The 15,177-nt window shown below is 34.0% G+C and overlaps 2 protein-coding genes across 2 annotated transcripts; one reads left to right on the forward strand and one right to left on the reverse strand.

Moving 5' to 3' along the window:
- Positions 1-237: 237 nt before the first annotated feature.
- On the reverse strand, positions 238-4,702 carry LOC119835331. Its single transcript, XM_038360089.1, has 7 exons — positions 4,394-4,702; positions 4,012-4,151; positions 3,489-3,651; positions 2,846-3,064; positions 2,442-2,600; positions 1,930-2,064; positions 238-1,303 (listed from the first exon to the last, which is right to left on the reverse strand). The coding sequence occupies exons 1-7, from the start codon at positions 4,532-4,534 to the stop codon at positions 1,151-1,153; spliced, it is 1,110 nt and encodes a 369-aa protein (XP_038216017.1). The 5' UTR covers positions 4,535-4,702; the 3' UTR covers positions 238-1,150.
- A 372-nt stretch (positions 4,703-5,074) lies between these two features.
- On the forward strand, positions 5,075-14,721 carry LOC119834987 (transcription initiation factor TFIID subunit 2). The gene is made up of 19 exons (XM_038359566.1): positions 5,075-5,297; positions 5,377-5,431; positions 5,522-5,685; positions 5,762-5,978; positions 6,322-6,554; positions 6,898-7,075; positions 7,204-7,473; positions 7,710-7,850; positions 8,117-8,397; positions 8,682-8,921; positions 9,214-9,463; positions 9,750-9,912; positions 10,050-10,219; positions 10,326-10,539; positions 10,899-11,100; positions 11,852-12,104; positions 12,472-12,633; positions 13,239-13,370; positions 14,446-14,721. Exons 1-19 carry the CDS (start codon positions 5,254-5,256, stop codon positions 14,668-14,670), a joined length of 3,594 nt encoding a protein of 1,197 aa, XP_038215494.1. The 5' UTR covers positions 5,075-5,253; the 3' UTR covers positions 14,671-14,721.
- The last annotated feature ends 456 nt before the right edge of the window (positions 14,722-15,177 follow it).

The raw sequence follows: 15,177 nt of genomic DNA on the forward strand, positions 1-15,177 counted from the left end.
TTATCTGTCTACACAGCAGAGATCAAATAAAACATGGCAAGACCTCACCGGTCATTTTCTATATACGTAATATTTGTACATAAGCCATTAATAGCCTCTATTGACGGTACTGTTCCATTAAATTACTTATAAATAATTAAAATTAAAAACACAACCTGTCATAGTTTTGTCGTAGCATCTTTAGTTAGTTCACAACACAAAAATAAATAATTCAGATTTGTAGAACTATTTACTACTCTATAATCTATATGAGAGCAATAGAAGCTTATTCATTTATTTTTACTATTATGGCGCTGTGTTAATGTTAAATAGTACACAAATTAATGTGCTTTCATTTTAATTTTACAAATGACATTCAATCTCCTATAAAGAATAAAAAACAAATTTCAGTACAATAATACCTAACACGAAAAATAACAACTTAATAGAACAGTACCACAATTTCTAGGTCCTCGTTCAGGCGCGTCATTATTAGCCTGCTACGTATTCATTGAATTTGCAAGCGATAAATGTTTACGATCTCTAGCAAACCAATGAACAGTCATTTATAATAATTGTGTAGTTTGAAAACGTGACGTTTTTTAAAAACATTTAAAACATCAACATAATTCACCGAAAGTTCAAATTCTCAAATGTTAAAGCCTGGAGACAAAAATTTCTAATTTGTCCCACAAAAAAGGTGACGCATATTTAGTTTTATGACTAAAAGTAATTTAACATCAAAATATGTCAATAAGTACAATGTAAACTGCTTTTAACACAAACTAACCAATGACATTTTCTTAAAACTCATGCAATATTCATTTTGTTTTGGCGTCTACTAACCAGCTCATACAAGAAATAATAAATTTTCATTGTTAACAGAAAGTTTGTTTTTATATTTGGATTATCAATGATAAAACAGCAACGAAATTATAAAGACTGCTATCACTGAACGTTAAACAAAACAAATCAATAACAAATATGGCCATCATTATATTAATGGAGACCCAAAGGAACAAAGCGTTTGACACACATAAAATCAAAGACAAACAAACTGTCATTAGTTCCAATCCAATTCACATTCATAGAAATGTGCACGGCATAAAATAATATGTTACACTTTGAAAAAAAAAAACAACTTGCCGAGATCGTAAACGCACTGTAAAATCTATGAGCCGCCTTTCTTCCTACCGCGCGCACCGACCACGCCGCGCAGCGAACGCATCGCCATCGCGCGGTTGAAATGACGCTGCGTTTTGTGCTCGTCCGCTTCGCTGCCGTTGTCCACTGACGATAGAATCACTAGTAGCACACCCATTACCTGTAAAGGCGTTTTTGTATGATTTTGTTAGTGTGGGAAATAATTACAACATGATAATATTCCAGATTAGATTTTGAATCCATGTGAAAGTGTTGATTAAATTGATATAGTAAATGATAAAAGAGAAATATATAATATATAGATTGATATAATTAATAAACATAATGTGTTAGCATTTGAAAAATAAGAAAATTATTTTCATTGCAGTGGATGTATACGATTTTGACTTTAAATTTTAATTTGGTGCGCCTTATACTATCGATACCAATATTATAAAAAAGGAAAGTTGTAACATTATAGTAGTTGTAACATTATAGGAGTAATCTTAGGAACTTCAGGACCGATTTCAAAAATAATTTCAGCATTGGATTTGTGCGTGATGCTATACAGGCTATGTATAAACCATGTTGTGTTTCGGTTAAAAATCGGAACGTCAATTGTGGTTGTGTGTCAGTTACGTGACAAATATCGTTTAAAAAATAAGTTTACTTATTTTGATCGTCTTTTGCACCCTCTTTAAATTCAAGTCTTATTTCTGAACTTGGGTTATTAATTTGTTTGAATTAAGACCCATTTTGTATTACGTCAAAAAATTTCACTTAGTCAGCCCTACACCTAATACTTACCAAACATACGATTATAAGTAGGGTGTACACATGAACTGTAGCCTCAGGTATATTTTCAATGTCTTTAAGTGCCACCAGCGCTGGCTCAAAGTCCGGCCTGAGGTCTAGCGCGTGCCTTAGATGTACTGCTGCTTCCTGAATATAATAGTAATAACTTAGAAAATAAAACCACTAAACTTATTTTATAGTTAAAAAGACTTTTGAGATACTGTGCAATAAGGGGAGTGACATGCTTGGTCAGGACAACCTATCCTATCCTACTAATATAAATGCAAAAGTTTATAAGGATGTGTGTGTGTGTTTGTTACTCTTTCACGCAAAAACTACTAAACCAATTGCAATGAAATGGCACGTAGACAGCTGGACAACTGGAATAACATATAGGCAACTTTTTATCCCGACATTCCTACTGGATACGGACTTACGCGGGTAAAACCGCAGGGCGCAGCTAGTTTTGATATACGTGGAATATATGAAGTATCTCTGCTTGTTTACAAAGATAATAGAAATACCTGATAATGTCCATATGCTTTGAATATTTCGCCGAGCGTAAAGTACTGCTGCCATGCGCTGCGGTCGGGCGGTTGCACTTCGAGCGATCGACGCGTCAAATATATTGCATCATCTAAATATTGCAATGTGAACAGCACTCGCGCTAGATTTAGGAGCACCTGGAAAATTAATTTCTTTGTAAATTTTTTGAGACTGTATTTTATTGTTTCTATTTAATACAAATACATAATTCTTAGTATATATGGTACATCACAATTGGTCAAACCAATCCGCTTCTAGGTGCATGGAGCACCTACCTATAGTATGCTGTGTACATATTAAATATAAATATCACACAATTTATGATTACTACTATCATTTGGACTTTTAATTTTTGAAATATATCTATAAGGTTCACACTCACTTCTGCATTATATGGAGAGACGGCAAGAGCGCGACGAAAACACTCAATGGATTGTCTTGTGTCACCTTTAATTCTCCAAAAGTTACCAATTTGGTTATACAACTGTACAGACTTTGGTTTTTCTCTTTTAGCCTTTTTAAGGCGCTTCTCTAAGGCATTAATATCTAACTCTGTTACACCATTTTTGTATGATTTTTTCTTCGTAAATATAAGGGCAACCTGGGGAAGGAAGAAACATAATGTGATACAATTTCAATTAAGATGAAGTACTTAGCTGTTATAATTAAGTTAAGAACATTTTCCTTATCTAGATAGCAGTATATAGATATATGAATAAAATGTAGATTTTACAGGCAAGCCATTAATTTACAAGTCAATTATTTAAATCCTCATTGATTCAGCTATTTCTCAGTGATCAAACTGAGCCATTTAGTTCCTTAATTCATTTTCTTAGGAAATTTATATGGGAATGAGATGTTTGAACACATTAAATAGTAGCAAATGTCACTCTTTAGCCTGCTCAAACCTCTCAAATGCAAAAAAAAAAATCATTAAATCGCTTCTTGTGACGTGAAAGAAAAACAAACTTTCACATTTCTAATCCAAGTAAGAATGAATACATTTAAAAACACATATCACATACTTGTGGTTCAGGTACATTAGGATGTCTGTGGCGCCTGGCCACACCAACCAGGTTGTCATAATATGTAAAATTAACTGCTTTTCCACAATCCAGATACTCATCATCAGCTTCTCCATTACTTGTTTCTGGCTGGTTTATCTCTTCATTGTTGTCAGTGATACTCCTTCAAATTTATTACATAATATTAATATAATTTGTGTCTATATAATGTTAGCTTGATGATGAAATAATAAAAATATATACTATCATTAATAAGTATAAATACAGATATATGAATACATGAAGTAATTTCACATAGCATATTATATTATAATTATTTGGAAAACATATTGCGCCTATATGAAAACCTAATGCATAAATCTGCATCTAAAGTACTTTTGAGTGAAATTTTATAGATCATATATATAATGCATGCATAACACAATACTATGAATATTCTAATGGAATAATGAGTTATACTTCTAACATATTAGAAAGGGGTTTCAATTATGTTAGTTTATCATCATACTATACAAAAGTGTACCTCTGTTGTTCATATAACTGGCAGTCAGTGCAAAACATATCAAAACTGTGCTTAGTCCAAGTGTTGCCATAGTACACAGTTGATGTGATAATATTGAACACAACATCTTCCTCACTCATTTTGGGTTTGTCAGAGTCATCCTGTGTATTATAAAAACGCATTAGACTCTATGTATTCATTACACATTTTCATATATATGTAAATGTTAGTAATAGGTTAATGCTTATGCATGACATAGCTTAATATAATTCTGGTAATATAAAACTAGTGGTTAGTAGTTTGTAAAGAGGATTCGTGATAGACAAGCCCCATAACATGACGATATATCCAAGTGCCTCTAAGTATTGATTATATAAATCTCATGAATATAAATAAGACAAACCTGCGTTATAGTAGTTCCGTCAACAATTTGACCTTGCTCAACATCCAACTTCCAAATATTAGAGGTACGTGAATTAGTGACAATAATTTGAAACGAAAATATATACAAAACCAAACAAGTCAAATACGGCGAGTCTCCCATTTTGACTTGCTAAATTGAAAGCAAACATGAAAACAGTTTTGTTATATAATTATTTGCAGTAACTTTCACACAAAAACTGTTATTAGGACACGGTAAGTAAGCAATAAATTTTAATTCCAATGTCCTCTTCTCTTCCTTGTCTCTATTTTGACAGATCGCGATCACAGACACAGTTCACACAGAATCTCGTCCAATGTCAATAGTCAATAATGTTACGTTCAAAAACCAAAGTCTTCGCTTATTTTAAAGTTAATTTTTAGATTAAGCAAATAAAAATTAAGAAATCTCATATCTATGTAAATTTGTATACAAAATAACAAAAAGTAATATTAAATCATGCGTGTTAACATTCGTATAATATGTTAAGTGTTGTACGGGCTAAAAAAAAGCATTTGCAATAATTATCGCCTAACTTTAGTGGGTTTGCGTATTCGTACAAATGTGAGTAATCAGCATTAGATACCGAAACCAAAATGTCTATTCCATTCGCAAATAAAAAGAGAAAAAAACTAAAGAAATAGGAGTCAGACGTCAGTGTCAATGTGACGATTGAGTGAGTTTGACAAATTTCATGCACTTTCGAAAAGGGTCCAGGCTTCGGAAACTGTGTTTGATTATTGTTTTTGTAAACACATAATATACTAAATGAATATACTATGTTACAAATTCCCAATTTAATGTTTGAAATATAAATATAATGGAGTGAAATAATTTAAAAGATGAAGAAAGAGCGTACTGGCGACAATTGCCGCCCTTTTAAATTATAAGTATTTCTGTATTTTTATATTGTTGCCTCACAACGTAGACTCGTTTATTTTAACCTATATGCCATTTATCTTTACAGCTCACCAAATTTTGAGCTTAACAGGAATAAGTTTCGAACGAAGAAGCGTTATTGTAGGTATTCCATTAGAAATTAAAATGCAAATTAAGTAAGTACTATTTTTATTTTTGAGAAGTGGTTATAATTTTATGCTTTGATTTAAGGGCTTTGTAGAACTTACCATAGTACCATTAAAAGACAACTTAAGAATCATTCGTCTAAATGGAAAGCAGTGTCGAATCTACAGAGTGTGTCTAAATGATCAATATGAAGCTAATTTTCAATACTTTGATCCCTTCCTGGATATTTGTCAGAATGATCCGAACACGTAAGTACTACAAACTGAAAGGTATAATTCTCGAAATCTTTCCTACCACTACCATGTTTTATTTGTTTTCCATCAGGAGGTCATTGGAAGTTTTCTCTCAATACCATTTGTCTGCTGCCCAAAAGATAGATCCTGATCATAATTCTGGAGAGCTTCATATCCAAGTTCCTGATGAGGCGGCTCATTTAGTTGGTGAAGGCAGGGGTCTTAGAATCGGAATTGAATTCTCATTGGAGTCACCACAGGGTGGGATGCATTTTGTGGTGCCTGAAGGAGAGGGCACTTTAGTAGAGGTATATTGAAATTTATGTAAAGAAGGAAGTACTTAATTAAATTTTTGTAATGTGTTTTTTACTTTGATCTTTAGACTGGGTGAACTGGGTTATTTTGATAATTTTATATTTATTTGAATGCCTTTGTCTTCAGTATTGTCCTACTTTAATTTGGTCTAATTCTGACGATTTGAAGGGTGGTTAGGTTTTTGTAAAAATTATTATTTAGTTTTGTTCTTGAAAATACACATTGTGTTGTTACATGCGAAGCGGGAATTCAAAAATAATTCACATATAGTGTAATAAAACTTTAAATACTGTTCAATTAGACATAATGCTTATTGAAAATAAAAATATTTTTCAGAAATCTGCTCACATGTTTACCTATGGTCATTCAGCAAGACTTTGGTTTCCATGTGTGGACAGTTTCGCTGAACCATGCACTTGGAAGTTGGAATTCACAGTTGATGAGAGCCTAACAGCAGTGTCGTGTGGGGAGTTGCTAGATGTTGTGTACACCCCTGATCATAGACGAAAGACTTTCCACTATGTGGTTAATACTCCAGCATGCGCTCCTAATATTGCATTGGCAATTGGGTAAGGTTTTGCTCAGTTTAAATTTTTTTTTGTCATGGTAGAACATAGAAACATAAAACCTTTCTTTAGTCTGGCCTTAGTGACATACTTTACCACTAGTTTGAAGGTCTGCATATTATTTTGTGCCAATTTTTTGTAAAAAAAAAATAAACTTATGCTTTTACTATAGTGGTCTTTTATTGAATTTCAATTAATAATATTCAATGAACATTCCGATTTCCACTTAATAGTAAAATTACTGTCTACATATATTTTTTTTAACATTTAATTAACAATGTACAAACTTGATTACTATGTATTTCCATATAGTTCTTTGATGAACTCATATATTTATATTTTGCAGACCATTTGAAACTTACGTAGATCCATTTATGAATGAAGTGACCCATTATTGTTTACCAAATTTAATACAAATATTGAAGAACACAGTGCGTTATCTGCATGAGGCTTTTGAATTCTATGAGGAGACCCTTTCAACTAGATATCCATACCCATGTTATAAACAAGTTTTTGTTGATGAGGTAAGATTATAAAAAGAAAATGATTTTACAAGGAAATTTTTTTCATATTTAAGTATCTTAATTAAAAGCTGGTCCATGGAAGAATGGAATAGTAACTGTTTCATAAAAAATATTTATATATTTTCTAGACAGAAGATGATGCCACAGCCTACACAACTATGTCAATACTTAGCACACATTTATTACATTCAATAGCCATAATAGACCAAACATATATTAGTCGAAAGGCCATGGCTCAAGCGGTGGCTGAACAGTTTTTTGGTTGCTTCATAACTATGCAGAATTGGTCTGATTTGTGGTTGGCTAAAGGAATACCGGATTATCTGTGTGGATTGTACTCCAAGAAGTGCTTCGGCAATAATGAATATAGGTATTTGATACATCAAGAATTGCAAGATGTAAGTTTATTATATTATCCTTTACATATAAGCCCATTCTACAATTTAAATATCTGAATCAGATATTAAATATCCATTTAAAATACAATTGTCTTTTTAAAGGCTTAAAGAGGGATTAAATTGATAATTTTGGCATTCCTGTAAATGTCTAGATATTTACCTACTTTGTGATGTCATTTTTAAATAAGAAATAGTAATGAATTACCATCTAAACTTTTATTTTATATTTTTTGTAGGTTGTACAATATGAAGAGCAATATGGTGGCATAGTCTTGGACCCTTGGCAGCCGCCAGCCAGTGGGGCAAGAGTTGAGCCCAAGGATGTTTTCTACTTCCCTGTTAGAAATGTTCACACTATGTCACCAAAATATATTGAAGTAAGTTTGATAGAGAAAATACACACTGAAGCCTATTTAGAAGCTCCATGTATTTATTGTTTCTAATCAGACCTATGATTAAATAGGTTTTTCTATTGCTTAGCAGTTTTAAAGCTTTTTTGGAATGTATCATATTTTTCTTAAAAAAATTGAAAAGATCATTTAACGTCTCTGCAATATATAAACAATGTCCTTTGCATTTCTATGTTATTCTTAATATCTGTACTTTTTTTCCTTTAAGTTTTATTTCCATTATTTCCTTATAGGTAATGCGTAAAAAGTCACATCTAGTGCTTCGTATGTTGGAACAAAGGATAGGTCAAGAACTGCTACTCCAAGTTTTCAACAAGCAACTTTCTTTAGCCACAAATGCTGCTAATACCAAAATTGGGAGTGGACTTTGGGGCCACTTATTGCTGTCCACGAATTTATTCGTAAAAGCGATTTTCACGGTGACTGGCAAAGATATGGCAGTTTTTGTTGATCAATGGGTCCGTACTGGAGGTCACGCTAAGTTTCAGTTAACTTCTGTTTTTAATAGAAAGAGGTATGATTTATAATTTGTTTTCATGTTTTTAATTTTTTCATTTCATTAATTTAGATAACTATATTTCATAAGAAAAATAATATAATGTTCAAATGTATTCAATATATAGTTAGTATTTCAATCTATAGTTGTTTAATACCGTATCAGTTAACATAGAAACAATCAATCTTACAAAATATACTAACTGTATCCTCAAGCTTTAGTTTTGGTCAAAGCAATGCGTTAACATTAAGCATAAAATTTAATTTATTGTTTTTATTTTATTTTATATTCTTTTTATGTAGAAATACAGTTGAGCTAGAAATCCGTCAAGACAGCGTGCATGAGCGCGGCATTCGCAAATATGTCGGTCCTTTGTTGGTACAGCTACAGGAGTTGGATGGAACGTTCAAGCATACCTTGCAAATAGAGAACACAGTTGTGAAGGCTGATATCACATGTCACAGTAAGAGTAGAAGGAATAAGAAGAAGAAGATTCCTTTGTGCACTGGTGAAGAGGTGGATATGGATCTGTCGGCTATGGAGTAAGCAATATAGTTCATCCCACAATAAATTTCCAAGTGACTCGGTTTTAGTAAATAAAACCGATCTTCTTTCTTGATACAAGAATAGATTTTTACATCATAAACAATTAATATAACTCTTCCAAACGAGTGGTGGTCAATTGATTGATAAAGCACATCATTTTTCTTCATGTTATTAGGATATGTATTTATGCTATTTATATTAATGATGATGGAAGACAGTATATAAATTTTCATTCCACATTTCATACAATACTTTTTATGCAAATTTCTTAAATTATCAAAATTCCAGCGATTCTCCAGTACTCTGGATCCGCTTGGACCCAGAAATGTCGCTTCTACGAAGTACAGTGATATCCCAACCGGACTACCAGTGGCAGTACCAGTTACGTCACGAGCGTGACGTCACAGCACAAAGTGAGGCTATAGATGCCCTGCACAATTACCCAGAACCCGCTACCAGGATGGCTCTTACTGACACTATTGAGAATGAACAGACTTATTACAAGATTAGGTGCAGGGCTGCGCATTGTTTGACGAAGGTATGGTGATTGTTTAAAAAAAGCTTTGTATCATCAAATCATTAGGTCCAGTTTGGCTTAAAAATGTTCAATTGTCAATTTTTTTGTCTATACAAACTTTTTGCTACAGGTACTGAGATAAAAAAAAAAGTATTTAAACCGCGTTATAGCCCATAAATGTTCTAATGTTATAATTGTAATAATGTTATAGTTGTAATGTTATAGTTGTATATGTTGTATATGTTCTAATGTTATAGTTGTAATTAAAAGACTTGGAAACTTATTAAAATGTTTTCTACGTTTATAGGTAGCAAATGCGATGATAAGTACATGGGCTGGTCCACCAGCAATGTTAACAATATTCCGCAAAATGTTTGGTTCTTTCTCAGCCCCACATATTATTAAACAAAATAATTTTGACAATCTTCAACATTACTTCCTGCAAAAGACCATTCCAGTTGCTATGGCAGGTATGTGTTCCTTAAATAACTATCATAATTTAATAACTTAATGTGATTTTATTTAAAAATCGTAGTTTTAATATAAAACATTATTTTTCTACTTCATTTTTTTACAATACTTAGTTTTTTTTTCACTCTACAAACAGGTTTAAGAAACATCCATGGTATATGTCCGCCAGAAGTGGTACGCTTCCTTTTGGATCTTTTCAAATATAATGACAACTCGAAAAATCATTTCTCAGACAATTATTATAGAGCTGCGTTAGTTGACGCATTGGCGGCCACTATAACACCAGTTATTTCTGTTTTGCAACCGGTAAGTTGATCAAAATGTTATTGGTCCATGATTTTTATATTATCTAGATTATTTTTAAGATTGGACTTATGTAAAAATCTGATAAGGAACATCCATTTATATACAGGGTGCACCAATAACAGCAGATTCGTTATCAGCAGACACAAAATTAGTGTTAGAAGAAATAACAAGAGTGCTGAACTTAGAGAAGGTGTTGCCATGTTACAAAAATACTGTCACCGTAAGTTGCTTACGGGCTATACGACGGCTGCAGCAGTGTGGCCACTTACCAAGTATTCCTACTGTTTTCAGAGCTTATGCGCAATACGGCCAGTATATTGGTAAGCATATCTATTTTAATGTTATAACTTAGGCATTGTATATATTTTTTATTTATTTAAATACCACATGATTATTTACAACCCAAAACGTTTGGACTCACACTGCACGTTTTACACACACTTGACTTAAACACAATTAACCAAACAAGATCACCCATAGCACCCACACTAGCCTGAGCACAGACGAATTACACAAATATTGTTGTCCATAACAAAAATGCTATGCCAAAGAATTGTATGTTAAGCACTAGCCTTGTAAGTGTTACACGCACATCGTTACGATTTTAAATGCTCATTTAAATGGCAAGCCACGTGCTTAACACTCCGCATCCCGTTGACAATCCCCCTTGTGCCGGCAGACGTGCGGCTGGCGGCGTTCGAGTGCCTGGTGGACTTCGTGCGCGTGGACGGCAAGCCGGAGGACCTGTCGAGCCTGCTGACCGCGGTGGAGAGCGACCCCGACCCGGGCGTGCGGCACGGGCTCGCGCGCCTGCTCGTCGCCATGCCGCCCTTCGAGCGCGCGCAGCGGCACCGCCTGGACGCCGAGGCGGTGGTGCACAGGTGGACGCGTCGTGTGGCAGCGCTGTTTGCGCGTGCCCTTTTTTTTAAGACATAGTCGGTAATGGAGCTGGTGGATCGCCTGATGGTAAGCGATAACCACCGCCCATGAACATTTGGAAATACCAATGGATTGATGAAGGAATGGTCTGGGAAGGGCCGCTCACTTTTTTATTTTTACATTATATAGCCAGGAATTTGACTGAAATCCCACCTGATGGAAAGTGAAAGAGATACAGTCTATGAAAGCGCATGCCTGTCTAGGTAGAGTCCTTGCCTTGAATACATTTAAATCATATTTTTTTTTTTTATGTCAGTCGGCAATGGAGCTGGTGGGTCGCCTGATGGTAAGCGCTACCACCGCCCATGAACATTTATAGAGGCATAAGGTCCATTGCAAACCTTACGCCTCTACAAATGGATTGCCGACCTTTGGGAAGGGATTAAGGAAGGATTGGCGAGAGGAATAAAGGAAAGGACTGGGAAGGATAAGGACGTACGTTCCATTCCTTCGCAGCTAGATTGATAAAATATGACTGATAACGTTTCGTGCGCACTTAACTCACTGGACGAAACAGTAACATGCTACTATTTCACGCCGTGTTTCTGTGGGTATGTGTTACTTCCCCGGTGCGAGCTGGCGCAATTCTTACCAATTTCAGCCATTCGTGGTTTTTTTTGTTACATCCTGATTTTGACGTGCATCTCACTCTTGGAAGCTGTTATATTATTACTTATGTCGATTCTGTTTTAGGCTATGGAACAACGTAAACAGCCACCTGTCAAATGACGCAAGACTGCGGTGTGATCTTGTCGATTTATATTACACGTTGTATGGCCTAAAGAGACCGATATGTGTTCCTCTGCCAGAAATACAGGCTATGATGAAACAGATGCACAGCAAGGAAAGAGAGAGGGTGGAGAAAGAAAGAGAAAGAATGGAGAGGGAGAAAGAGAGACAGAAGGAGTTGGAGATGAAGCCAGTTATTAAGCAGGAGATTGATGAGGTTTGATTACTAACTAAACTGATAGCATACTGATAGCATTTTTGCCGCATGACCAACAAAAATATTTAACTTTGAAACATATTTAAAGGAATTCGGCTTATATTGCAGATTTAAATAATATTATGATCTAATTCTGAGACTTTTTGTCCTTTTGCTTTTTAAGGATTGAAATTTTTGGGATTAAAAATTAGCAAATTGTGAAAAAGACAATTATACCTGAACTTGAAATACCCAGATGACTCTAATTTTCTTTTGTAGTATTATATACAATTCATATTTAAACGCACTGTGTCGTAACAGAGCAGTTTGTGTTTTTAAAGGAATAGAGAGATGATGATGATGAAATTAAATCTTTATTTCTTTTTAGACTATAGTTAAACGCGAGCCGGACTTGATGGATACATTACCACCGCGTCTAGACTTGCCAAGGGATGATAACCTTCCCGTGCCGCTCTCCAGCATCAAGGAAGAGGATGATAAACACGTTGATGTCATTTCCGTGCACGATATTCCAATAAGTAATTATGGGGTAAGTTGTAATTAGACAATTTCCTGATATATCCTACTAATATTATAAATGCGAAATTTTGTAATTATGTGTGTGAGTTTGTTGCTCTTTCACGCAAAAACTTCTGAATCGATTGCAATGAAATTTGGTACGTAGACAGCTGGACAACTGGAATAACATATAGGCAACTTTTTATATCGATATTCCTACGGGATACGGACTTACGCGGGTGAAACCACGAGGCGCAGCTAGTAATTATATAGACATCTGTTTTGATGTTAAGGTGATTTTATTCACAAAACGGAGAATAGATTAATTATACTATGTGGGTTGAGTTTGTCTTCTGTGTTGGGTGTTGGGATGATAATTGATCCTGACTTTCAAACAAGGGTTTGGACTCGTGTGATTCTTCTTTAATTATTCTGTTAAAATGGATATTGATTTTAAATTACTTTTTAACGAACAATTTATCAGATTTGCTCAGTTTAAAAGACTAACGATTTTAATTCAGCTCTTTCCGCCTTGTTTATACTTATAAATCGGTGGACGGATGGAGTAATCGGAATGATATGACCGTATATATAGATATTATAGACCGGTGATAATTGAACTTGAATTTTTCCCAGGACGATTCGAAACGTGAGTTTATATCGGACAATGCGGCGCCTTTACCCGGTATACCCGGCTCTTCCGGGCCCATCGGCTTCGAGCCGGGCATGTTCCGGCATGACCTTAAGGACGAATTGGGAGCTCCTAAGGTAATACGACTTATATTTAAAATTGGTTATTGAAAATACGAAATTCAGGTAATTGCCCTACTCCTGTACATGTAGATTTAATAGCGAGCGAGATGCAAATTATTTTATTCCTAAGAGTGAAAGAGAAGATTATGCGTGGCTTATATATCACGATGCCGTTTTAGAATACAATATTATTTTTTAATGAAAAAAAAAAATTGTTAATATTGATTAATTCAGCAGTAATCGATAAAAAAAAAACAAGAAAAGTAATTGTTAAAATCCGTTGAGACCTTCTTTAGTTAAAAGTGGTATAGCTAACTCGACTGTCTTTTATATAAATATATTCTAATGAGAAAAAGGTGTATTTGTATTTTATAAAGCGAATCTTTGTACAGTTATTTAATGTATCAAATATCCATGAGTGTTACATAAGTGTAATTGAGTATATATAGTCCGTACTGGGTAATCTCTCGGTATACTTACAAATCTAAAATAATCGGCCAAGTGCTAGTCGGATTCGCGATTCTGCGGGTAAGATTTAGGTACAAATAAAAAAACAACAACTGCAAAAAACAAACACTTGGTCATAAATTTATGACAGTGCGAACCATTACTTAAGTTGATTTTTATTTATCATTTCTTATCATATCGACAACAGAAATACAGACAGACAATCAGATAGACAAAGGGACATCCAAGTCTAAATATGTCGATGTCCCTTTATGTCTAGGGTCCCGTTACAACCCTTGAGTACGGGTCCCTAAAACAGTCTTTAAACCAGTTATTTGACAGATCTTTGATATAAGGTTGAACGAACTTTCGTACGAACGAAACCGCTACTTTTATTTCCGATACCAAATGAATCAAAAAAAACAAGGTTTTACGTCCTAAAAATAACTTCGAGTTATTTTTAGCCTTACCCGTCTCGTGGTTATAATCTTTTAAGTAACACTCGGCAGATACTTGAATAAATTTGTATTAATTTAATACTTGAACACACTTATCTGTAACAGTCTTTGGAAAACTCTGATATGGTATTTAGATTGCGTTTTTCTTTATTTTACCATAAATCTAATATGTAAATTACTCCCAGGCCAAGAAGAAGAAAAAGGACAAAAAGAAGCACAAGCACAAACATAAACACAAACACAGCAGCAAGGAGAAGTCGAAAGAACAAAAAGAGAAATTATCGAGACCGCCGTCGAGTACAGAGCACTTACGTATCCGAGAGGAGACGCGGGAAACTCTTAGTTCGTTCAGCTCGAGTCAAAGTCCCTCTGAAGATGTGTCCACTATGCCGACGAATATGAGTTTTTAGGTTATTTAAGAACAGATTTATAAAGGATAATTAAAATAATACAATACTTAATGGGGAGTTTTAGTCCATAGACCATAATCATATTAATCAATAGAGTACCTATGTATCAAATGTATGGTAGAGTTGGTAATATTTTTGTTATTGATAATAAAAATATTAGTATTATAAAGTCCTACTCCATATAATCTATCCACGTATCGTAGAAATTTTTTCTTCACGCGTTAAGTAATACCCCAGATATATATAGGATGATCAAAACAATATTAAAAAGTGATAAAAAAAAATTAGCATTTAAAACGTATAAATAATTCTATTAACGATGTTTTTTTAACATCGGTTGTCACTTATACAACAAAATTGCTATCAATATAAAATGTTATTCAGATGAATCATTCATTTAGTATATACATTATAGTTTACTCTATCGAGAATATTAAGAATGCCTATGCTATTATTGAAACTAGATTTTTGTAGGTGTAAGATATTATGGAAGTAATATAGTAGGTA

This window comes from Zerene cesonia, chromosome 20 (assembly GCF_012273895.1).
Source record: "Zerene cesonia ecotype Mississippi chromosome 20, Zerene_cesonia_1.1, whole genome shotgun sequence".
NCBI classification, from domain to species: Eukaryota; Metazoa; Arthropoda; class Insecta; order Lepidoptera; family Pieridae; genus Zerene; species Zerene cesonia.

Bases quoted from the DNA above. Each gene is read 5' to 3' on its own strand.
- LOC119835331 (XM_038360089.1), bottom strand. From the start codon at position 4,534: ATGGGAGACTCGCCGTATTTGACTTGTTTGGTTTTGTATATATTTTCG. The intron at 3,065-3,488 runs GTATGTGATATG...TTCCTTCCCCAG, and splicing joins CTAATGTACCTGAACCACAA to GTTGCCCTTATATTTACGAA. The intron at 2,601-2,845 runs GTGAGTGTGAAC...TTAATTTTCCAG, and splicing joins TCTCTCCATATAATGCAGAA to GTGCTCCTAAATCTAGCGCG.
- LOC119834987 (XM_038359566.1), top strand. From the start codon at position 5,254: ATGAAGAAAGAGCGTACTGGCGACAATTGCCGCCCTTTTAAATT. The intron at 5,432-5,521 runs GTAGGTATTCCA...CTTTGATTTAAG, and splicing joins TCGAACGAAGAAGCGTTATT to GGCTTTGTAGAACTTACCAT. The intron at 5,979-6,321 runs GTATATTGAAAT...AATATTTTTCAG, and splicing joins GAGAGGGCACTTTAGTAGAG to AAATCTGCTCACATGTTTAC.